This window comes from Corythoichthys intestinalis, chromosome 8 (genome assembly GCF_030265065.1).
Source record: "Corythoichthys intestinalis isolate RoL2023-P3 chromosome 8, ASM3026506v1, whole genome shotgun sequence".
NCBI classification, from domain to species: domain Eukaryota; kingdom Metazoa; phylum Chordata; class Actinopteri; order Syngnathiformes; family Syngnathidae; genus Corythoichthys; species Corythoichthys intestinalis.
Window position 1 is genome coordinate 11641196 of NC_080402.1, and position 26390 is coordinate 11667585.

Consider the following 26390-nt stretch of genomic DNA (forward strand, 5'->3'; position numbering starts at 1 on the left):
TGTCTCGACATATGACGAACTACTCGAAATATGATGATTTATGACGTCGAAATTTCATTGTTTTCCCACAAGACGGACGCACTGCGGATTTTCTTAAAAAAAAAAAAAAAAATCTACATGGGTCCAAAGAAGGTTAGTGCAGGTAGTGAAAAAGGTGACACTTAGCATTGAAAATAAGATGGAAATGATATAAAAATATGAGCATGGTGTGCACGTCATTGAACTGGCTTGACAATATGGCTGCAATATGTCTACGATCTCGACGGTCCTCCTCAAATTTCGGTTTTTACAAGTTAAGGTGACAATTATTATTATCGGCAAAGAAGCCGCCAGCTTCGTCAGGTTTTTAATCATTTCCGAATTCATGCAACACAACAAAGCTACTGTCCACCGTAGCCAACGCCAACAACAATATGAAAAGAGAAAGTAAAAACTCTTTCGCACCGCTCTCACTCTGTTGTCAGTCACTCGGTGCTTTCAGGAACAGCATGCAAAACACAACCGCTACATTAGAACCCAAATCGTTACATATTAATAATTATTATTATGTTGTTATAATTCTGATTTGTGTTGATAATTTATTTATTTTGCTATGTGTAATTACTATTTGTAGTTGTACCAGCAGTATTTATTAAGTATTTAGTGAGGTTTTTGAGCTGTGGAACAAATTAATCAAATTATAATGTATTCATATGAGAAAATCCCGCTCGACATACGACCATTTGTCGGTACAAACTAGGTTCTGAAACAAATTAAAATTTGTATGCAGAGGTACCACTTTATAACATATTACAAAACCAACAAAAAAACAACAACAAAAACACAATTATCAAATTATTAAATAAATTAATCAGAAATGAAACTTCACCCGTCTAAAGACCAAGAGTGCCATTTTCTATCATGAAATTTAAACCATCCTATAGCCGGTTTTCCGTGGTGAACAGTGGGGCAAATAAGTATTTAGTCAACCACTAATTGTGCAAGTTCTCCCACTTGAAAATATTAGAGGCCTGTAATTGTCAACATGGGTGAACCTCAACCATGAGAGACAGAATCTGAAAAAAAAAAACATAAAAGGACAGTTTGATTTTTAAAGAATTTTTTTGCAAATCATGGTGGAAAATAAGTATTTGGTCAATACCAAAAGTTCATCCCAATACTTTGTTATGCACCCTTTGTTGGCAATAACGGAAGCCAAACGTTTTCTGTAACTCTTCACAAGCTTTTCACACACTGCTGCTGGTATTTTGGCCCATTCCTCCATGGAGATCACCTCTAGAGCAGTGATGTTATGGGGCTGTCGTTGGGCAACACGGACTTTCAACTCCCTCCACAGATTTTCTATGGGGTTGAAATCTGGAGATTGGCTAGGCCACTCCAGGACCTTGAAATGCTTCTTACGAAGCCACTCCTTTGTTGCCCTGGCTGTGTGTTTGGGATCATTGTCATGCTAAAAGACCTAGCCACGTCTCATCTTCAATGTCCTTGCTGATGGAAGGAGATTTTCACTTAAAATCTCTCGATACATGGCCCCATTCATTCTTTCTTTTACACCGATTAGTTGTCCTGGTCCCTTTGCAGAAAAACAGCCTCAAAGCATGATGTTTCCACCCCCATGCTTCACAGGGGGTATGGTGTTCTTCAGATGCAATTCAGAGTTCTTTCTCCTCCAAACGCGAGAACCTGTGTTTCTACCAAAAAGTTCTATTTTGGTTTCATCTGACCATAACATAATTCTCCCAGTCCTCTTTTGGATCATCCAAATGCTCTCTAGCAAACCGCAGACGGGCCTGGACGTGTACTGTCTTCAGGAGGGGGACACGTCTGGCAGTGCAGATTCAGTCTTCCCAGGCTGGTGCAGGGCTACAAGTTTTTTCTCTGGTGTCCTTCGACAGCTCTTTGGTCTTGGCCATAGTGGAGTTTGGAGTGTGACTGACTGAGGTTGTGGACAGGTGTCTTGTATACCGATAATGAGTTAAAACAGGTGCCATTAATACAGGTAACGAGTGGAGCCTTGTTAGAAGAAGTTAGACCTCTTTGACAGCCAAAAATCTTGCTTGTTTGTAGGTGACCAAATACTCTAATTTGCAAATAAATTCTTTAAAAATCAAACAATGTGATTTTCTGTTTTTTTTTTTTTTCTTCCACATTCTGTCTCTCATGGTTGAGGTTTACCCATGTTGACAATTACAGGCCTCTCTAATCGTATCAAGAAGGAGAACTTGCACAATCGGGGGTTGACTAAATACTTATTTGCCCCACTGTATCAGTGGCAAATAAAACCTCTGAAAGAGGTTGATATCGTTTTCGAGTAGTTTTGATGTATTGATGCAGCGCTCTTTGTAGAATTTTTTTTTTTTTTTTTTTTTTTTTATCATCATCAAACAAGCCGGCGTGATCCTAGGACTTCTGACTGCAAGCTTGTGTGTGGTCATGGTAGAGCCACTGTGGGCATCGCTGGCAAAAATAAATTTAAATATGGTATGTACAATAAAGGGGGATAATGTAACGACGCTTGTCAAGCCCAAAGTGGTGGAGTAAAAGTTGCGTTTCTTCTTTGCAAATGTACATAGTAGAAATTATGGTGTGATAAAAGTACTCCGAGCTCTGAAAAAGTTACTCAAGTAAATGTAACCTGTTACTACCCATCTCTGCTAATGGGTTAAGAAACAACACAAGAATCAGAGTCAGTCAACTATTCATACTTTAATGTTGATGCCTCACGCGCAGGTAATGACGGTGCATGCAACATGAGAGTAGTAATTGTTACACATTTCAGTTTATATAAAAGTCACTAAATTCCACTTCTTTTGCTTGCCTTTTGCATAGTAGACATGAATATTTCCTTCTTTTTTTCTTCCTCTATTCAGAATCGTCATTATTTGGGAGTAAAAGACGACCAATAGTGATTCCAAAACAATTAAAGCAGTGACAAACGAGCCCTCGCCTCCCTTGAACATACTAAAATTTGGAATACTTGCTTCTATTTTGGGTGAATTTGCTTAAAGGTTGTCAGATTTCAAGTTTAAAATGATTAATTTCAAACTATATTGACCAATTTTTTAAATCAGTTTTGGGCAAACAGTAGTGAGAATTGAGGCAATTTAATCCTTTAAAAGTTGATTCATTCACACAAGAATATTACAGTTTGAATTTCAGCAAATTTGAACATTGAACTCACAAATTCATTAACGCGGTTAATCATTTTCATGGCGCATTAACATCAGAGCCACCAAAGAATAAATTAAACCTCTTCACGCACTCATATGAGTCTGTAATCTGCACAGATTCAATTTAGAAGAGTGAAACTCAATTCAGAACAGAACCCTGCATTAATAGTGGTTGGCCAAACATGCAGGCTGAAGTTCTTAGCCACACTAGCAACATCATTCAAAAAATTGGTAGCACATATAAAACAAAAGTGCTATATACGGCTTTAGAATTTATTATTGGTTAATGTGTGTGACAATGTGCAGTTATCTAATGCTATTAATCGTGATTAAAATTTGTAATCATTGCCCAGTTGATTAAAAAAAAAAAATCCAATTCACACTCGGAAATCCAAAAGCTTTGCATGGAGCACTCATAATTATAATAGAAGCCAGTATTGCTCAGTGGCATGAAAAGAGATGATTGTGGGAACAACTCACTGGAATTCATTCCTATTTACACATACACTGAAACATATACATAAGAAGTACAGCTACTTTTAAGTCTTCATTGAACACGATCTCTTTGTCACTGATTCTAGTCTGCCGTGTCCAAAATGTGAAAAAATAAATCAACAGGATCATAATGGCATGCATAGGAGGAGCTGGACCACAAAGACAGTAGAGCACTAGAGGTGAGTGCGTACATGGCACCAGAGAGAATTACTGTAAAGCAGTGTTCAAATACTGTACGTTTGACCAGAGTGGATTAACTACTTCAGAAAAGATTAGCTCTCCAATAAGTGTCAAAATGGATTTGACGTCTTTGACAGCCAATGAGTTAAACACTTATTCGACAAGTTGAAAAAGTGTGTATTTAATGAATAACTTAGGCTAGGTTCATACTGACAGTCAAAATGCATAATTCCGATTTTTTGTCATGTTTTTTTCGGCATGCCCGTTCAGACTTTGTCCATTGAACCCGTTCAAATATTACGCATGTGCAAACGCTCTGAACAAACTGACCAGCATGCGCAGAAGCATCAAAACAAATAACTACGCACAGTGTGTGCATGACGCACACACATAAGCCTTACGAGTGTGTGTCATTTTTCCCCGTCTAGGCTAAGCAAGTATGCTGGCATCCTATTCTATGCTATTTGATCGCTAATCCTGACTCATATTTTGGTTTCCAAAATGAGGACACAAATAGCACAGGGTTTCCCCTAGGATTTTTTTGAAGCTGTGGTGGTGGGCTGCATCGGAGTCAAATAGCCTCACTATGTCGTGCCACGGCAAAAAAAAAAAATTCCCGTGTTTTTGCCCCCCAAGAAGAACCATAACAAAGATATGTTTCAAATATATCATTCAAGCTAATGTTGTAGCTCTCAGCTACGGTACATCTACGTAAAATGCGTAGCTGATTACAGCTACGTTACCCTATGTAATCATACTTTTTTTCTCGTAGCAATAGTACGACTTACATCTCGTAGTGACCCAGGGGTCAGCAACACAAAATGTTGAAAGAGCTGTATTTGACCATAAAAGACAAATTTATACAGTATATCTGAAGCCGCAAAAAAATTTGCCTTGTATAAGCCTTATAATGAAAGCAACACCGGCTGTATGTATCGATATTAGCCTCCTATCAAAATGACTAAGTTGGCTTAAAATACATACTTAGCCTTCATGATTAAATGTTTATTTCCCCTGCAGTGGATCCAATAGAAATTGCCACACCATTTGACTACTCTATTGTACGATGCCACCTGAAGTTTGCCTTAATTAAAGAATGTTTGTGTCATGTTTGTTCGCCTACAGAAACGCTATTAAAAATATATATATTTTCGTCCATCTTTTTCTATTCTCACAAATCTTTGAAAAAGCTCCAGGGACCCACTAGGGCAGCGCTAAAGAGCCGCGGGTTGCAGACCCCCGTTGTGGTCCTTTTTCCATATATTCAGCCCTAACACGTGCTACATTACCACAACAAAAATGGTCCTTCGGTCAAAGGTCCCATTTCTAGGAGTAGGGGCAAATTCTAATAGCCGTGTAAAGAGTTTTACTAGTTATGGTGAGAAGGTGAATAGTTTTTCGTTGTTGTTGTTGTTCGTGAACTACATTTACATGCAAACGCACATCGAGGTACCATTAACCTAGCAAGGAGAGGCATGACAGTCATTTTTGGAGTGTCCCAGAGCTCGCAAAACTTGAAAAAAACGCATTTATCACAGTGTCGTCAGCCGTGATTGCGTCGGCCGAGACAGCCGGATAGCACAGATTAAGTACGACTGCCCCCCGTTGTCGAAGTTAGCGCAGCGGCGCTCTGGGAATCTAGAAAGGCTCTCGGCGCAAATTCATTCAAACTTGGCCTTCCGTCAAAGACGGACGTCCACCGCTCACTTTCGCCGAAATGTCCAATCCAAACTACAGTAATGCCCCAGATATGGGGAAGAAGGTGAGAATTCTGTATTGGCTCACCCACTTTATTGTGGTAACAATAATAAAGAAAAACAATTACAAAATAACAGCGGGCTGCCGCAACGTGCTGCAGCGATGTGGGACCGCTATCTCTCGCTAGCTCGCCCCTTCTCCTTCTCGCTTCCTTGTACGTCACAGCTGGTCTTTTAAGGGGACCTCGCATAATTATGGCCATTGCAATACACAATAATACGTTGCCGCTGAACCCTTCACACTCGGCTGCTGCTAGTTTGAAACGGCTTTACATTTTTAAAAATAATAATAATATAAAGAAAATACAAAATTCTCATTTGCAAGGGGTGGCGGCTTTTATTTTAGTGTGGCGTGCCGCCACAATATCTTGTATGTAAGGGAAACCCTGTAGCAGACGTTAATAATCCCTGTTTAATCTATTATTCAAAGTTTATATGGATTGATAGAACACACACATATAAGCCTTTTTTTGTGTGTGCGTCAGTTTGCCCTGACTCGGCCATGCAAACAATACTGAAATATTGCTCATTTGGCACGCAGAAAGAAAACCAAGCATTATCAGGCTTACCCTTTTCTTCATTGTATTTTTTTAGGACTGTGGTCAAGCCCGCCTCCTGCGTAGTAAAAGCAGAGTAAAAGCTAGGCGCTAACGCAAATGAACAGCTACATCGCTGCTGTCTTGCCGCTCTCGCTCTTTGCTGACGTGATTGCTGCATGAATTCCAATTTGGGAGACTTGACAGTTCAGACTGCCGCCACATTCTTGGAAAATGTGGCCCAAATCGGATTTAAACCACATACGAAAGTCACGGAAATCGGATTTGAAATGGTTCACTTATATGCGACTTGTCATCAAGTTAATGCCTCACTCGTGTCGGAAAAAACACGAAAAAATCGGATTTGTGTATTAAGACCTGCAGTATGAACCGAGCCTTATTGTTTTGATGTGTTAAACCAACAGCAGCACAGTATTACCTTAAACTGGGGTAGATAAAGGAACACTCGCGACCCAAAGAGGAAAAGTCAAGAGTTAAGTAAAACATTTACCATTTTAGCGAGGCTAATTTGTTTTTTTAAACACACTCAACAATTACGGAATGTAAAGAAAAGTTTTTTTTTTTACTATTAAAATATCCTCCGTGGTTAGCGTTTTGTTACAAGTGTTCAGTTTTTAAGGTTGAACTTAAAAAAAAAAAATCTTTCGCGTTGACCGATACTATTTCGGCCGATAAAGAGCATTTTAAAATATATCAATGTCAGTTTTGGGCCAATACGCATGTTGCCTTTAAAATGAATCTAGAAGCCACTGTTTTCGTCAACGATGACGATAATGAAAATATTCCGAAAAAGAACTTTTTCATGACGATAACGAGCTAAAAACCTGTTTTGAGAGACTAAAACATTACGAGACGGATGCCAGTTTTCGTCTGACGAGACGAGATCGAGACGAAAATGCGCAATAGTTTCCGTCACGTGTTCACAATGTATGACGATTATGTGTAGTTAGCCTGCATTGTAGCAGTGTCTGGTTGTGTCACTCATGTGACGTGTTGTGCCCCCCCCCAACTCAACAGCGAGTCATTATCACACACTAAATGTAACTTGTAGCGTTAGCATAGCATTCGCTGCGCACCCCCAACTCACCAGTGAGTGATTATCACACACTAAATGTAACTTGTAGCATTAGCATAGCATTCGTGTTAGCATTAAGCTCATGCTAACGGCGAGTATCCTCTTATGCCCTTGAAAAATGTTTTGTTGTTCTTTTTTTTTAACATTTTAACTCTGACTCCGGTGCAAAAATATGCCATCGGGACATCCCAAGTATGTACTTTGGGGGGTGAAAGAAAAGGTTTAAGAACCACTGCTTTACAGTGTTTCATTTAAACATATTTCACTGCAGTTGACAGCAATAGACTTCCAAACCATTTGAACAGACTATCGGCATCAAAAGCAGCCAAAAGGTTAATTGTTTGTTTTGAATATGTGTAGCCAGTAGAAAGCCATCTAAGTGCAAATCAAGCTTAAAGTTTTTTTTTTTTTGTAAGAGCTCATGACTGCCCGACATCACGAAAAAGACTCATTTGGAAGACAAGACGTGCTAGTTCAGGACTACCTAATCCGGACCACCCACCCCTTACAGACACGTGCATGCTTGCATATGTGTGTGACCACATACATACATGACTTATTGATCATGGAATGTTCATGACCCGACTTTGACGAGAAGGAAATAAACAACAAACGTGCCTGTTGCCTGCCGGTCAATAGACATTGTTCGTTGGTGGATGTGCAGTCCACTTTACGAGACCACGTGACGTGACGAGATGGGTCTTGATGGAAAGACACTACAGGTCTGTTCAGGTTTTGGTGTTTTCTTTTTCTAGAACTTCTTTAGATTTGTATAACAAACTCGGGGTTGGTGAAGGAGAAGCCTTGGAATTCGTTCTGGTCCAGATTCATGATGAAGAGTTTGTCCGTCGGCGTCAGTTCCACAGCCATCTTGGTGAACTCCTTGTCGAAGTTGCCCACGTCGCGGCGGGATTTCTGACACACAAGAGAAACAAAGTCAAGGAGAATGATTGAGCGTAGAGTTTAAAATGGGCATAACGAGACAGGACAGAAAGCAGGAAGAAGTCCCATTGAAGCACAATGATGAAGGGTCGAAGGGGGTGTCCACTTTGTAGTAATTTGCTTTTTTGGATGCATCTTTTAGGATTAAAAAATATCAACCATTTCAGATTTGAGATCTGCCCTGTTTGTGAGGGACATAACACGCTATCAGTTTTCAACTTAAATGTAGACTGGGGCCAAAAAGTATTTAGTCCGCCACAATTGTGCAAGGTCTCCCACTTAACACTAGAAAACCCAGCAGAGGCCTTTCCCAAGGCAAACATTCCAAATATTCCCTAGCAATGGCCAATTTGGCCTCTCCTCCATGACTCATGTGATTGTTTGTGTCAGTTCAAGTCAAGCTACATTTATTTAATTACATTTATCAAGTTTGACACTTTTTACACATTTTTTAAATTCACTTCTCCTATACGTCATTGGGCTGGGCGATATGGCCTTAAGTACGTATCACGATAAATTGAGCAGATTTACCTCGATAACGATAAATGACGATAAATTCGCCCAAGCGGACAGTTATATAATTTGAAAATTTGAATCAATGCATGGAATACAAGTTAACCGTTTCTCGTTAAATTTATTTACCAGCTTTCAATTTAACAATTGCACATGCAGTCTAATTCTAGTGTGAACATTTATAACAGCTTGTGTGACTTGAAAAATGTACAACATTATAAAAATCAATATGACAACTGTGCAAACATGTCTTTCTAACACAAATTACTTGCAGCTTTAACAGTACACTTCAGACAACTTATTGGTAATGGCTGCTGTGACATAATTATTCAACACAAGTGTTTACGTCAAGGTTTCAGGTTTTTTTTTTTTCCCCCCGAAACATTTTTTAATACATGCACCCCCCACACAGACACAACTAGATTAAAGCTGTATTGCTTTGATGCCAATGAAACATTTAAGGTTTTAAGATGAGAGAATAAAGCAAACACATACAGGAAAAACAGCTGTGGCCATTAAACTGTCATATTATATATAGGCTTCACTGTTGGATTATACTTTATGCTGAGTGCTTTACCATCATGAAAGCTTTCAGAGAAATCACACAGAGATGCCAAATAACGCGACATAATGATTGCTACATGAAGTCCGTGCCCAGTCCACTCATTAATTTCAGCCGTTTCGACAAGGTTAGAGCCGCTATCCGACTCCATCACGTTCATTTGTAGCCGCTGTTAGCCGCTAGCGTTAGCCTACCGGGCTTCTGTTTGTTTGGCTTCCTGAAAACCACGTGACTCCATACGTAAGCACACTGTCTGCTTTCTTAAAGGGGAATGAACATAGCCGAACAACACAGAGTCAAAGCGGAATGAAAAGACTATATTTTCTTGTTTTATTAAATTACCGAATTTACCGACATGGTCAAAATTACGTCGGTCATCTTGAAGAATTTCGGTAACGGTAAATGCTCTAATACGTCACACATAACAACAGAAAGAATGGCCCAAATGTGTACATTGTTTAGAAGAAGAAAAAAAACGCGTTTTCAAACTGCAATTTGAGTGTAAAGGAGGAATTGTGTCTATAGTTTAGAAGGACTAAATCAGGGGCATGGAGTATGGATTGTGGTCATTGTGTCTTTAGTTAATGTATGTCTAGTGGTTACATTTCCATATGAACTGCTGTTGTCTGTCTGACAACGACTTGCCAGTTCAAAAGCACTTGGGTCATTTTTGCCACCTCTGGGTTTTCCGGGGGAGAGGCCATATCGGCCATTGTTTGGGACTAGTAGGAGTACCAAAATTCTCTGGGACCTCTAGTGTTAAAAAGATGAGAGAGGCCTGGAAATTTTCATCACAGGTATACCTCAACCTCAACTATGAGACAGAATGAGAAAAAAATCCAGAGCAATCACTCTGATTTTTAATGAATTCATTTACAAATTACAGTGGAAATTAAGTATTTGGTCAAGAACAAAAAATCTCAGTACTTTGTTATATTTCCGTTGTTGGCAATGACGGAGGTCAAAACGTTTTCTGTAAGTCTTCAAAGGTTTTCATACACTGTTGCAGGTATTTTGGCCCATTCCTCCAAGCAGATCTCCTTGAGAGCAGTGATATTTTGGGTCCGTCGTTGGGCAACACAGACTTTCAACTCCCTCCCAAGATTCTGTATGGAGTTGGAGATGTGGAGACCGGCTAGGCCACTCCAGGACCTTGAAATGCTTCTTACGAAGCCACTCTTTGTTTCACGGGCAATGTGTTTGGGATCATCATCACGCTGAAAGACCCAGTCACATTTCAGTTTCAATGCCCTTGCTGATGAAAGGAGGTTTTTACTCAAAATTTCACGATACAAGGCCCCATTCCGCCTTTCCTTTACACGAATCAGGTGTCCTGGTCCCTTTGCAGAAAAAAATGCCATAAAGCATGAGGTTTCCACCCCTATGCTTCACAGTAGGCATGGTGTTCTTTGAATGTAATTCAGCATTCTTTCTCCTTCAAACACGAGAAGTTCAGTTTCTACCAAAAAGTTCTATACTTGTTTTCCACCATAATTTGCAAATAAATTCTTTAAAAACCAGACTGTGATTTTCTGGATTTTTTTTCTTCTCATTCTGTCTCACGTAGTTGAGGTATACCTATGATGATACTCACAGGCCTCTCTCATCTTTTCAAGTGGGAGACCTTGCACAATTTGTGGCTGACTAAATACTTTTTTGACCAACTGTATGTGTTTTGGTAGTTAGTAGAAGTATGCGTTTCGATTGACCAGCATCTCAACAAATAGCATTTCTGCACTTTAGTGGAACTTTATGGAGTAGTTTGTGGGCTTTTGGGGGTCAATGTGACAAAAGCAGAAACTCACACAGTGCAAACAAACCCGTAAACATGACAAAAGATGGGGGAAAAAAAAGACCTGCCGATTGAACGGCACAGACCTGAGACAAAGACCTGCAAAGAGAAACATTCGGGTGGAGACGAGGATCCATAAAACAGATTACACAAGAGGACACGAGGTGAAGCTGTGAGTGGCGAACATGAAGAAAAAAAAAAACAATTTTGGATGTTCCTACCTCCTTTTGTTTCTTCTCTGGATTGCCAGCTGAACTGAGGAAGGAAAATTGGTCCTCATACTCACATGCGACGGTTGATTTGAAAAATATAGTAATCGATATATGTCAATTTTTTCTAATATTACCCATTCTAATTGAATAAAATATCATGCTTAAATTGGATGAAAAGATTTGTTTTTCAGTTTATTACTTATAAAGTAAAATATTGTACAATTATTACATTACCCATGTATCAATAATCGTTGTATCGCCAAATTGTGAGATCGTTATTGTGAGCCCATCCACCCTTCCATCCATTATCTGCCGCTTAATCCGGGGTTGGGTCGCCGGGGGCAGCAGCTTTTTTAGCAGGGAATCCCAGATTTCCCTCTCCCCAGCCACTTCAACCAGCTCCTCCGGCAGGATCCCAAGGCGTTCCCAAGTCAGCCAAAAGACAATCTCTCCAGGGTGTCCTGGGTCTTCCCCGGGGCCTCCCGTCGGCAGGACATGCCCGGAACACCTCTCAATGGAGGTGACCAGGAGGCATCCGAACCAGATGCCTGAGCCACCTCAGCTGGCTCCTCTCAATGCGGAGGAGTAGCGGCTCGACCCTGAGTCCCTCCTGGATTACCGAGCTTCTTACCCTATCTCAGGGGTCTGCAACCCTGGCCCTCGAGGGCCGCTATCCAGCTTGTTTTCTGTCTCCCTCCTTTAACACACCTGAATCAAATGATCAGCTCATCAGCAAGCTCTGCAGGAGCCTGATAACGATCCTGATTATTGAAAGAGGGAGACTTGGAAAACAAGCTGGATAGCGATTCTCGAGGACCAGGGTCGCAGACCCCTACCTTATCTCTAAGGGAGAGCCCAGACACCCTGCGGAAGAAACTCATTTCAGCCGCTTGTATCCAGGATCTTGTTCTTTCAGTCATGACCAACAGCTTGTGACCATAGGTAAGGGTAGGAACGTACTGTAGATCTACTGGTAAATCGAGAGCTTCGCCTTTTCGCTCAGCTCCTTCACCACAACGGACCGGTGCAGAGTCCGCATAACTGCGGACGCTGAACCAATCTGCCTGTTGATCTCCCGCTCTCTCCTACCCTCACTCGTGATCAAGACCCCAAGATACTTGAACTCTTCCACTTGGGGCAGGATCTCATCTCCGAACCGGAGAGGGCACGCCACCCTATTCAGACTGAGGACCACGGTCTCAGATTTGGAGGTGCTGATCTTCATCTCAACCATTTCACACACTGCTGTGAACCGCTCCACAGAGAGTTGGAGATTGGGGCTTGATGAAGCCAACAGCACCACATCATCTACAAAAAGCAGCGATGCAATGCTGAGGCCACCAAATCGGAACCCCTCACCGCCTAGAAATCCTGTCCATAAAGATTATGAAGAGAATTGGTGACAAAGGGCAACCTTGGCCAACCCTCACTGGGAACGAATCCGACTTACTGCCGGCAATGCGGACCAAACTTTGGCACCAGTCGTATAGGGATTGAATAGCCCTTACCAGGGGGCTCGGTATCCCATACTCCCGAAGCACACCCTACAGCAGGGGTCTCCAAACCGGTCCCCGAGGGCCGCTGTGGGTCCTGGTTTTTCTTCATACCGATCAAGCACAGACTTTTTAACCAATGTGGTTTCTACTAAAACAAGCAGCACCTGACTGCAATCAACTGATTACACTTATAAAACACCAGATTGGTGAAAAGGTGTGGTCTTGTTTTGTTGGAGTGAAATCCTGCACCCACTGCCGCCCTATGTGGAATAGTTTGGAGACCACTGCCCTACAGGACTCCTAGAGGGACACGATCAAATGCCTTCTCCAGATCCATAAAACACATGTAAACCTGTTTGGCAAACTCCCATGCACCCTCGAGGTCCCTGCCGAGGGTATACAGCTGGTCCACTGTTCCACGGCTGGGACGAAAACCACACTGCTCCTCCTGATTCACAGATTCGACCTCCCGATGGACCCTCCTCTCCAGCACCCCTTAACAGACCTTACCAGGGAGGCTGAGGTGTGTGAGCCCTCTATAATTGGAGCACACCCGCTGGTCCTCCTTCTTCAAGGGATCCTCTATTTTTAAGACAAGTAATTCTTAAAAGATAAATGTTAGTATGAGTTATAATAATTTGATATTAAAACTCCTCTCAATGTTTTTGTTTTAATAAAGTTTGTAAAATTATTTTAAGTGATAGGTCGCCATTCTAGTTACGTCGCAGTGCGTGACGTCACCGGTCCCATTGCCAAAATTCCAGCGTGTCACTCGTTAGCTTTCCCAACATGTCGTCAGTTCTACCCTTCCTATTTGAACCAGATCTGAAAAGTGAAGAGCAGAACAGCACTGTCGGTCGTTCACAAGACGAGCTTCAGGGAAAAATGCGGGCAGCAAATACCTGATAAGACAAAAGTTGGGCAAAACTCGTGATGCGAGAGAGCGCTGTTGGGAACTCCGGTCGGGAGCGAGAGTGTATGTTGTTGGAAACTCCGGTTTTATTAGCAGATATTCAAGGTAAGCATATTGCGTTTTCAAACTTATCCCAATATAATTATGTAGATTGTTAGCATCCAGAGCTGTCGTGTGCTTTACATACAGTACAGGCCAAAAATGGGGTGGCGTGGCTCAGTGGTAGAGTAATTGTCCCCCAACCCGGAGGTTGTGGGTTCGATTCTTCACCCTGATGAACTCGTCTAAGTGTCCTTGAGCAAGACACTGAACCCCACGTTGCTCCTGGTGCTGCGTCACCAGTAGGTGGATGGTGAGATAGTGTAAAGCGCTTTGAGCGCCTTGAAAGGTGGAAAAGCGCTATATAAGTGTAACACCAACACCAAATAGCACACCTTGTGTAAGCCATGTCTTGTATATTGTAACGCGTGGTAGCTAGTATACGTGTATAAAAGTACCAAAAAGGGGAGAAGCTTCCACTTATGCACATTTATTCACAAAAAATAATATTTCCACCTTGACCACTCTTCACTCGGGAGCTCAGCAGTACGCAAACACGCGTTCCCTGACGAACTCCCAACATTGTTGTAAGGTCCACGTCAGAGTCACTGTCGTCACTGTAGCTTTAATTACGGTGCTTTAATTATTTAGTATGATTTGGGGAAAACTCCCGCGAAGAATAGTCAACAAAAAAGATAGCAAAAATAATCCAAATCCGTGTTTTTTACTCACTCGAAGATCCAGGAATTAGACCGATCCCATGGCAATGTCGCAGCCGTGATCGGGCCGTCGATTCCACAAAATAGACTGATCCGAAACGCCGCTGTGGGACCGACGAATCAAAAAAATTGACAGATCCAAAACCAATATTGCAGACGCGGTGGGACCGTCGGATCCAGAAAATAGACGGATCCCTTACTTGACTGAGGATCCAGGAAAAATGTTCGGGCGCCAGTTGTAACGTGTGGTGGGTAGGATAAGTCCATTCAGGGACCAAAAAGGGGGAGAAGCTTCCGCTTATGCACATTTATTCACTAAAAAAATAATAATTCCACCTTGACCACTCACTTCACTCCCCTTGTTTCCATTTGACTGGAAATTGCATCCAAAAGCAGCACATCGTGGCATTTTACTTTGCGAGTTTAGGCAGCAATAAGCAATTGTTGAACACGCTACACATTTGGAAAGATCCCAATGACGTCATCACTGCGAGCCCGCAAACCATGGCGCCAACTAACGGTCAAAATATGGACTAAATATTATAACATATTGCCATTGATTTAACATTTTAAGTGTTTCTAACAACATATTTTACTACAAGAGAAGAATTGTGGTTTATTAGAGCCTACATGTATTTAAGTTAGAGGATCACTTTAAAAAGGGGGACCACCACCCTGGTCTGCCAATCCAGAGGCACTGTCCCTGATGTCCACGCGAGTTGTAGACCCTTGTATTACGAATCGCATCGCATCATGAGGTACCCAAGTTCCCAACCCTAGTTAAGCGGCTGTTTTCCGAAATTCCGAAGTCCGCTGGTGGATTAAGTACGGATCGCCCAGCTTTTGTCCTTTTGACGCTTTACTGGAGTGTTGTTGGCTTCCCACTCGTTTGTCACGGTAAGCGATTTTCATTTCTAAGGGACAACTAGTTGTGCTGTAACGTAACGGGGGGATTCTGAGATTGACAAACTCAAATCTAGCATCACGTTACCAATTGTTTGCTTGTTTTTTATATCTGTTTGCTGGCTTTTGTGGGGTTGTAATCAATAAATTCTGCATTTTCTAATCAATACACAGTCTATTGAGCAAAAGTGCGTTTGTTACCGATTCACTGCGAACCTAAAAATTTCGGAAAACAGAGGCTCAAAGGGTTTGAACCATTTTAGGTCAAAACTGTCTCTTAATGATAACTATCAAATAGCTGTCGATTAATTTCATAATCAATTAGCTGTCGATTATTCTATTAATCAAGAAAGTGCATAAGAACAGTAATAAAGCAGACGAGGAACAAGTGTCCTGGTAGGCACCAGTGAGTATATTACTACTTTCCAGTCATACACAACAATAATACATACAATCCATAGAAGCTTCTTTCTTTCACCCACAACAATTACAACTGATATATTCATTAGATATTTTTTTTTCCTGTGTTGTCCATAAATTGCCACCGTGTCACGTGACCGTGGGGTCGCGAATAAGTGATTGACACATTTCTCAACGTACATCTAAAGGCGTCATTTGTTCTATTGCGCAGTCTAAAACGGATGACTAAGTGTAAATTGGCACACTGCTTTTTTTGTTGGGGGGAGGGGTTGTTTGGCCAGAAGAGTTGATATAATAAACCGGATAGTTCTCCACACTTGCCCGTATATCTGCCGAAATGGAAGGAATACTTTTGACATATTTTTCAAAGAAAAGCTTGGAAACCCTTCAGTTCCCTCCTAAATGTCAAACGTCCTTTCCTGACACAGCCCGGATATGCATTTAAACAATTTTGATTTCTATCTCGCTATTGCACCGATGTGTGTACTGTGTGCGTGTAGCGCAGTCAGTGAGTACATAGCGGGTACTCCGGGTTCACAAATGTGAAGCCTTGGAATTCTTCCTGGTCCAAGTTGGCTATTAGCTCCTTATCTGGGGGGGTCAGCTCTGGGGGATGGCGTGTGAAAAAGCGGTCAAAGTTCTCGGCGTCGCGCCCGCACTGCCGAGGAAGAGGAGAAAGAGAGAACATGGAGGGATGGGAGTGAGTGTGATGAGGATGTGACTAAAAAAAAGGAAAACTTAAAACATGGCATCGACCAATGTCAATTTCCATTGGTCTATACTGGTTGATTGTCGTCGTTGGTCATCACGTTAACAAAGTGTAAGAGTAGTGACCAATGACGGGTGATGGTTACGTGGTGTAATGAGCCCTTTACTGACTTACCTCATTATTATCCTTATATGTTTTTTTGGTGTACTGTACGTGGGAAATATACTCACAGATTTAGGCTTGAATGGCGGCTGGACCTCTTTGTTCTCCAGTTTTTCCCAGTCGATGTAGCGGAAGAAGGCGTGCTCCTTGATGTCCCGCTCGCCCTCGGGACCGCAGCCAAGACGCTTGCCCGGGTGTTTGGTCATAAGCTAGATGTGCATTAGAAATCCATTAAATCCAAGGCATAAGTGACATTTACAAACTGACAGAGAAATATACTTCCAGAAAATCTTTTTAATAATTATTATTATTGTTATTATAAGGATCCTCACTGAAACCTCTACTTAATTGATTGGAGTAACTGTTAAATTGACTAAAAGCTATTTATTTGTCCATCAGGGCTAACTGGGATGGCATGCCTGTCTTCTATATGTTATATATAGTATGCTATACATACAGTGCCTTGCAAAAGTATTCGGCCCCCTTGAATCTTGCAACCTTTCGCCACATTTCAGGCTTCAAACATAAAGATATGAAATTTGATTTTTTTGTCAAGAATCAACAACAAGTGGGACACAATCGTGAAGTGGAACAACATTTATTGGATAATTTAAACTTTTTTAACAAATAAAAAACTGAAAAGTGGGGCGTGCAATATTATTCGGCCCCTTTACTTTCAGTGCAGCAAACTCACTCCAGAAGTTCAGTGAGGATCTCTGAATGATCCAATGTTGTCCTAAATGACCGATGATGATAAATAGAATCCACCTGTGTGTAATCAAGTCTCCATATAAATGCACCTGCTCTGTGATAGTCTCAGGGTTCTGTTTAAAGTGCAGAGAGCATTATGAAAACCAAGGAACACACCAGGCAGGTCCGAGATACTGTTGTGGAGAAGTTTAAAGCCGGATTTGGATACAAAAAGATTTCCCAAGCTTTAAACATCTCAAGGAGCACTGTGCAAGCCATCATATTGAAATGGAATGATTACTCTGGATGAACTGCGGAGATCTACAGCTGAGGTGGGAGAGTCTGTCCATAGGACAACAATCAGTCATACACTGCACAAATCTGGCCTTTATGGAAGAGTGGCAAGAAGAAAGCCATTTCTCAAAGATATCCATAAAAAGTCTCGTTTAAAGTTTACCACAAGCCACCTGGGAGACACACCAAACATGTGGAAGAAGGTGCTCTGGTCAGATGAAACCAAAATTGAACTTTTTGGCCACAATGCAAAACGATATGTTTGGCGTAAAAGCAACACAGCTTATCACCCTGAACACACCATCCCCACTGTCAAACATGGTGGTGGCAGCATCATGGTTTGTGCCTGAATTTCTTCAGCAGGGACAGGGAAGATGGTTAAAATTGACGGGAAGATGGATGCAGCCAAATACAGGAACATTCTGGAAGAAAACCTGTTGGTATCTGCACAAGACCTGAGACTACGACGGAGATTTATCTTCCAACAGGACAATAATCCAAAACATAAAGCCAAATCTACAATGGAATGGTTCAAAAATAAACGTATCCAGGTGTTAGAATGGCCAAGTCAAAGTCCAGACCTGAATCCAATCGAGAATCTGTGGAAAGAGCTGAAGACTGCTGTTCACAAACACTCTCTATCCAACCTCACTGAGCTCGAGCTGTTTTGCAAGGAAGAATGGGCAAGAATGTCAGTCTCTCGATGTGCAAAACTGATAGAAACATACCCCAAGCGACTTGCAGCTGTAATTGGAGCAAAAGGTGGCGCTACAAAGTATTAACGCAAGGGGGCCGAATAATATTGCACGCCCCACTTTTCAGTTTTTTATTTGTTAAAAAAGTTTAAATTATCCAATAAATTTTGTTCCACTTCACGATTGTGTCCCACTTGTTGTTGATTCTTGACAAAAAAATTAAAATTTTATATCTTTATGTTTGAAGCCTGAAATGTGGCGAAAGGTTGCAAGGTTCAAGGGGGCCAAATACTTTTGCAAGGCACTGTATACATACACGTATAACCAAAAAAGTAAAAGGGAATCTGTAGAAGGGAATCTGTAAAAGGGAATCTGTAAACTTTCTTTTTTTTTAATTAAAAAATGTATAGATTTATTTTAAAAAAAAAAAAAAAAAATGTAAATTTGCTCATAAACCTGTACTACAAAATTTTCCATACATACAGTATTATTTTAGCAAAAACCATGAAGCCGATGCACATGATTTACTTTCATGGGCCCTACAAAATGATGTAGCAGGCCGGATCTGGCCACCGCTCCGCCAATTTGACACCACCAGTTTAGCGATTCAATTGGATTGGACGTCTACAGGTAATAAACTAACTTAAATTCACAGCAGAAGAACAATATGACATTTAATTAACTACATCAATGAGACTGAAATAGGTAATGTTTTTAAATACAAATTTGAGTACTTTAGAAAGATGAAGAAAAATTATAAATTGATTTTTTGGTGAACAAAATGGAGATTGTTTAACCTTAACAGGCCCATAATTAATAATAGTTTTATGTAAACGGTATCGTTATGTTTCCATTATCAGAGGTCTAAAAAAATATTTTAAAAATCATACTTAAATACTTTAAACAACCACGTTTAATAAGGTTATTTACACTAGGTGGTCTTTCCATTTAAAGGACAAAAAAAAAACAAACTAAATATTCTATTTTCATTATTTACAATGGATCAAGAGTTTCTCAGAAGCATTTCAGTAGTTATAGTAAAAATGGTGTTTTGTTTTTTGGGGCACACGTAACACTGCAATAGAAATTCTAGTGCAATTTTTGAGCGTAATTAACTTTCAGATTGACACATTGAAGGCTTTTTCTATTCTCTATATTCTCTATTCTATTATCTATAAAATATTGTCTCACCCCCTTGCAGATGGCGACAGCTTCTTTGGACATTGATTTCGGGTACGAGACGTGATGCTCCATGATGGACTGGAACAACTCGTCTTCATCCTCGCCGTCAAAAGGCGGCTGCACATCAAATGTGAGCATTCTCATCACCACTGCGTTTTTTGTTTTTTTTTTGTCAAAAAGAACGGAAGTAAATACAACACCAACCTGCCCTGCAAGCATTTCATATAGCAGTACTCCAAAGGCCCACCAGTCTACAGACTTCCCATAAGGCTGGTAGGCTATGATCTGGAATAAACAAAGAGGTAAGTCTCATGCAAAGAAGTAGAAAAAAAAACAATGCATAAACAGACCTCAGGTGCAATGTAATCTGGTGTCCCACAAAATGTCTTGGTGGTAACGCCGTCCAACATATTCTCTTTGCACATGCCAAAGTCGGCAATTTTTATGTGGCCTTCCGAGTCTAGCATCACATTGTCCAGCTTCAGATCCCTACGGGCACACTTGCAGGTGATAAGTACATACTACAGTTCCAGGGGGCTTGTGAACGCGCGCGCTGTATCACTTAACAAACACACTCACCGATACACAATCCCTTTGGAGTGGAGGAAGAAGAGGCCAGTGGCGATCTCGGCTGCATAGAACCTGAAAAACAGAGGTATCTTATGGCCGCAATGCTTTTGTAGTGATGTAAAGGAGTCGTGTGTATGTTGAACAGGAAAATCATGATTAAAGGATGCAAATAATAATAATAAAAATTAAAGATGTCCCGATCGATCGGCATCACGTCATTTTCAAAGTATCGGAGTCGGCAAAAAAATATCGGACATGCCTTTTTTTTATATATATATATATATATATATATATTTTTTTTTTTTATTAAATCGTTTTCTAATTGTATTTAACGTTACAGACAAAATGTCTTATATTCATTCAGAGTCTTCCGTTTTGGCTTAAAGTAGGGCTATCAAATCTATCGCGTAAAAGGCGGTAATTAATTTTTTAAAAATGAATCACTTTAAAATATTTTATGCAATTAACACATGCGCTGCACGACCCACTCATGCATTGTCGCGTTCAATCTATAATGGCGCCGTTTTACCTATATATAGAGCTTACAGGCAGCGTAAAATGAGTAGAGAGAATTTTGGCAGTCTTTGGAGCCTCTTTTTAAATGACTAAAGCCTTAAAATCCCTCTCTCCACAATTAGAAATATCGTGGGAAGCAATGTGGGGAAGAACAGTAGTGGTTGATCTTTTCCTTAATGCTCTATGTTACTTCCCAATGCAGAGAAGATATATCAATTGGCGCCACTACGCACGGTCATGGTTGCACTTCCCATCATGCATTTGGGCAGAACAGTTAAATGGCTACAGTATCATTTCCTGAAAGCTCAACAAATACACTGGCAATATTTTGTCACAATATACAAAGTCACATTTATCCTTTAAGGATTACAAGTCTTTCTATCCGTGGATCCCTCTCACAGACAGAATGTTAATAATGTAAATGCCATCTTGAGGATTTATTGTCATAATAAACAAATACAGTACTTATGGACTGTATGTTGAATGTATATATTCGTCCGAGTTTTATTCATTTTTTTCTTAATGCATTGCTAAAATGTATATGATCGGGAAAAATTATCGGGAATGATTGGAATTGAATCGGGAACAAAAAAAAAAAAAAAAAAAGCAATCAGATCGGGAAATATCGGGATCGGAAGATACTCAAACTAAAACTATCGGATCGGAAGCAAAAAAACATGATCCGAACAACCCTAATAAAACTAATTGATTTCCTTCCTATTATTAAAAAATGCTGTAGGACATACTGTAATATCAAACAGTGCAGAAAAAGCAAACAGATTGACAATATTAAAGTGCATATGAGACAAGAAAGCATGTTTTTTTTTTTTTCCATATTACATGTGGTATTTTATGCTCCTGAATGAAAAGGACCACTCGGATGTGTGTGGAAGCAATCAATATATTTATTCAACTTTTTGAATCCCACACCATGAAAATGAGTGACTTCCGGCTAAAGTCTAGGGTTGAGGAAGAAGGCGGACGTGAGGAGACTTCCACCCCCCTCGGCCATCTTCGCTATAGGCGCTACGATGTCGGCCAGTTTGTCCACCGATAATGCGCCATTTTCGGCGTTCATTGCCCTGCTGCGTCCTTGGCGACGAGCGGTCGCGTCCCGCCTGACCTAGGACAATGTCAGCGGGCGTCCGGCGGGACTGCCTACCGGGACCACAGCAGGGGAATGATGAGCCAAAACTTGCTCGCCACCGGGGGGTGGCCGATCGGTGAAGGTCATCACCCCAGCCGCAGTGAGTGACATGAATCGGGGTGGTTTTGTGTGATTTTGTTGTGGTCGAAAGGCGAGGAAGTGACTTGGAAGAGTCACTTGGCTCGGGTTAGCAATGACAACCCTCGGGTGGCATAAAATACTGTTTGGGAGGTTTGAGAAGTCGGCAGTTTTGACCATTATTAGGGGTGCACGATATCCATTTTTTGAAACCGACACCGATAACTTCCTGCTCTTAAAAGCCGATACCGATATCGATAACCCATGATGAATATATTATTTTTTAAATGTATATTCACCCGAGTTTTTGAACACCTGGAGGTTTGAAAAAAAAAACTAGTGGTGGATCCAACATACTGTAGATTTGCCTTTGACCTAACCAGATCTTTCATAATGACATGAACATTATTCCTGTATTTTTCGGACTATAGATCGTGCCCGAGTATAAGTTGCACCAGCCATAAAATGCCCAACGAAGAGGAAAAGAAACATATATAAGTCGCACTGGAGTAAAAGTCGCATTTTTGGGGGAAATTTAATTGATAAAATCAAACACATAGAACAGATATGTCTTCTTGAAAGGCAATTTAACATAAAAATACAATAGAGAACAACATGCTGAATAAGTGTACAGTATGATAATGTTACATGATACATAAACAAAGAAATGCGAACTTGGACAGTATGTTAATGTAACATAGCTACAGTATTAAGAGTTATTCAGATAACTATAGCATAAAGAACATGCTAACAAGCTTACCAAACCATCAGTGTCACTTCAAAACACCAAAATCACATGTGAAATCATATAATAATGTGTTAATAATTTCGGACATAAGTCGCTCCAGAGTATAAGTCGCACCCCCAGCCAAACTATGAAAAAAAACTGCAACTTATAGTCCGAAAAATACGGTATAATGAACAAAACAAAAACAATAACAGTATTGACTTCAAATAAAGTGCCAATATTTATTTTTTCAGAATAAATGTTTGAGTCAATCACAATCAATTAGTCAATATAATTGAAGATGTGTTTCCTGAACAATGAGCACTGAACTAAAACATAAACCTAACAGGTATTGTGCTTTGTCATCAGATAAAATATTTGGTGCTACAGGAGAGGAGACTCTTGTGGTCTTGGTCTATGATACAACTTTCTTAACATGGGAGACAGGACAGCAAGCCTATCAATAACCAAAAGGCCTCTCAATAACTTAATAAGGTAAGGTACTGGTTTGTATTTTGTCAGAAAATTGGTGAAAATATTGATCAAAGTTTTCCACAATGAAAGCGAATGTCCTCTTTGGAACAGTCACTAATTCTGCTTTCGTTGAGGACTACGGAAACCAGAAAATACTTTCACATCAGAGGATGAAAATCCTAGAATTTGGCAAATTTGAAGTCAAACAAGGTATTCAAACGACTAATCCATTATGAAATTCACTGTGGCGTCTCTGAAGCTTAACAAGGAAAAATGACTTCTTGTCTTTATAAAGCCCGATTTTCCTTGCTCAACCATCGAGTGCGAAATCAAGCAAAAATGAAATTTTAGATTTAAAAAAATACACAGAATGAGCAGTTTTTGTACATTTCCCAGGTTTGATGTAGACAAAAATCCATCAAATAGTGAACTTCCAACATTCAAAGGTTTACTCACACTGCATGAGGTTCCTTAAACTTCCCGACCTGTTGGATTTGATACATCAGGTCCCCTCCGTTAATGTACTCCATCACAAAATACAGTCGGTCCTATAGGTTCGAAAAATACGATCAGTCACCAGGACTAAAGAGTGATTGCAACGTGACCTTGTAATTGCCTCCCACCGTAGTTTGGAAGCAGGAATGCAGCTGTGTTAGGAAAGGGGGTTTCCCCGAAAGTGCAAGGACCCGCTTCTCCACCATGGTGCACTCCACATCGTCGTCCTGGATCACCACGTCTTTCTTCAAGATTTTCACAGCGTACAACTCGTCGGTACCTTTCCTCTCAGCCAGCATCACCTACGGTAAGCCAAACCAAGGGAAATTTTACGTCAGTTTCCTTCCAGTATGTAAGTTTCCCTTCAAGTAGTTTTCCTTCTTATAGTGGTATAACAATCAATCAATCAACTCGAGTAATTCCATTAGAAAAAAAAGATTCTAATTAAATTTTGCTGCTTCGAGTATTTGTTTAATTAAAGTGGCATTGTAATGGTTTGTTTTTAAAGTGTTTGCATTGTTTTATTAATTTGGGTGGATACACTGACCTCTAGCGGCAGCAGTGAATGTGACATAACTCATTTAACACAGCTGAATCCAGCTGCTCCTTGCTAAGACTAACATAAGGCAAGTTTTTGTTTGAGCTAATATTTTTTTATGCATTCTTAATCTAGTTTCTAGGTATATTTTGCTTTTTTTTGTGGGAATATGTGTTTGAACGATTTGTTAGGAGTATTGTTTAAAAAAAAAAAAAAAGAAAAAAAAAAGAAAAAAAAGTTTTTTTATAACATTTAAGCTAGCGGAGTTTTCCTATGCAAGTTAGCCAATTGTTCTTTTGTTGTACTTACATCCTCATTTATTTCTGTTTTTTTTTTTTTAATTTAAATCCCATATGCGGCTAAGCTCGGGTGTTTTAATATATTTTAGTGCTGAAATGATTTATCAATTAACTCAAGTAATTTGATTAGAAAAACGCCTTGAATCCAATTTTGCTGCTTCGATGATTCGTTTCATCAGAGAAACGCTGTGATGATTTGTTATGAAAGTGTTGCATTGAGTTTTATTGATTTGGGTGGATTGACTGCCCTCTAGTGGCAACAGTGACTAGGCCATAACACTCCGAACATTGTCAATCATTTCACATGGCTGAATCCAGCTGCTCCCTGTTAAGACCAATATAAGCTTAAGTTTTTGTTTGAGCTAATGTTTTTAAATACATTCGTAATTTAGTTTATATTTAGCTGTTTTTTGTGGGAATATGTGTTTGAACCATTTGTTAAGAGCATTGTTAAAAAAAAATAATAATAATAATAATTTTATAGCATTTTAGCTATAAAATTATTTTACTTAAATCCTCATTTATTTTTCATACCATCTGAGGTTCAGCTCAGGTTTATGCTCCTTTTCTGATTACTCAATCATTCGAACTAACTAGTTCATCGATTAATCGACTACTAAAATAATCGATAGCTGCAGCCCTAGTACCTTGCCAAAGCTGCCCTTTCCCAGAACCATGATGAAGTTAAAGTCAGAAAGCTTGATACGGTCCTGGTTGCCGTTGCTGTCGTATTTGCTGACAGAAGACGAGGAAGAGGAATCAGATGGTTTCCCCGGGCCCACTTTTGCTCTCTGCGGAGGAAGAAAATGGCGATTGACTTGAAAAAGGAGCCGGAATGTGAAATTTTCATAGCATTTCAAAACCCTCCAGCAAAAGTCCTTGAGACAAATTCATCCGAAGTTTGCATGAATGAGGAGTGCAATGACCTCAAATATTGGAGAAACTAAGCAACCCATTGACAAATCAACGTCCTCTCAGGACGAATGAAGGACAGCAAAACAGAACGTCACATTACCAACTCACTTCAAACTTTTGTCGAAGCTCCTCATTGCCATCTTCACCATCTGGCTGGACGGGAACATTAAAATACTCTCCTTCCTCCTGGGACAGAAGCTTAAACCTAGAGTCAAAAGACAGATATTTGTCAGTACAACTCTATAAAGAACAAAATCTAGCAACGTCGCACAATGTCTCCATTTTACCATCCATCTATCCCTTGTTTCTGCAGCTCTGAGATCCCAAAGGACAGAGAACCCATGAAATCGTTCCTGCTGGTTAAGTCCCAATCCCAGATTTCCACAGAAAGACGACGATCCTTGTCACTTTCTTTCAGGTGGCTGAGAGACAGGAAAGCAATGAAGCAATGGTGAGGAACAAAGCATACATCATTTGTGTTATTTAAAAAAAAAATAATTGGTTGCACAATAGGGCTAAAGATGTCTCACAAAGTGAAAGTCTCGTTCCAGGTTGGGTTTAGACAGCATTTCATGGTCTTGGTCTTTTGTTTGCTTTCACTCTTTGGGTCAGGGATCAGCTTGAGTTTTACGTAAGGGTCCGACAAGCCGTTGGGATCCATTGGGACCAAATTCTTGGCCTCTTTGACTGTCACAAAACAAGTACGAGACAAGAAGAATAAACATTTAGCCTATGCGTCGACTACAATAGTCGCGTCTCTGCTCCTGACAACACTTAACAACAGTTTAATTCGTGCTCCAAAATCAATGCAGAAACAAAGCTGGCGTGTGGACAAATGTCCGACAGGCCATGTGGGCCAATCGTTGGATCATTGATCAGCTAATGGACTTTCCACTTTTGATCTTAGCTGGATAAAGTCTCTCGCTCTCTCAAAGTGAACACGTCTTTCTGACTACCTCCTTCTCGTCTGTGATTCTGTCCACAAAAGGGTAGCACTTACTGGTGACGGTCAGCGTGTCCTCGGCGATCCGAGCTGAGATCTGTATGCGGCCTCTCCTCTCGGTGTGATCCGTCCCGCACAAGCTAGGCACGTTAGCCACGCAGCGCTTGTGGATGTTAAGCATGCAATCTACAAGATGAAGGACTCAGGTAAA

The 26390-nt window shown here is 40.5% G+C and overlaps 1 protein-coding gene across 4 annotated transcripts in view; it reads right to left on the minus strand.

The window, feature by feature from the left end:
* Positions 1–1104: 1104 nt before the first annotated feature.
* Positions 1105–26390, minus strand: part of LOC130920696 (protein kinase C beta type-like) — a 77675-nt gene continuing 52389 nt past the window's right edge. Inside the window, exons 5-17 of one of the 4 annotated variants that reach the window (XM_057844079.1) lie at positions 26237–26365; positions 25767–25923; positions 25524–25658; positions 25345–25441; positions 24969–25112; positions 23613–23786; positions 23446–23537; positions 20057–20119; positions 19828–19966; positions 19682–19762; positions 19487–19594; positions 16685–16825; positions 1105–8149 (exon numbers count right to left, since the gene is read on the minus strand). In XM_057844079.1, coding sequence (XP_057700062.1) covers positions 7997–8149; positions 16685–16825; positions 19487–19594; positions 19682–19762; positions 19828–19966; positions 20057–20119; positions 23446–23537; positions 23613–23786; positions 24969–25112; positions 25345–25441; positions 25524–25658; positions 25767–25923; positions 26237–26365 — 1613 coding nt within the window. In that variant the 3' untranslated portion in view covers positions 1105–7996. Of the gene's footprint in view, positions 8150–15598; positions 16404–16684; positions 16826–19486; positions 19595–19681; positions 19763–19827; positions 19967–20056; positions 20120–23445; positions 23538–23612; positions 23787–24968; positions 25113–25344; positions 25442–25523; positions 25659–25766; positions 25924–26236; positions 26366–26390 lie in introns of those variants that run through there. The other 3 variants (XM_057844081.1, XM_057844078.1, XM_057844080.1) reach the window with 3 other exon arrangements.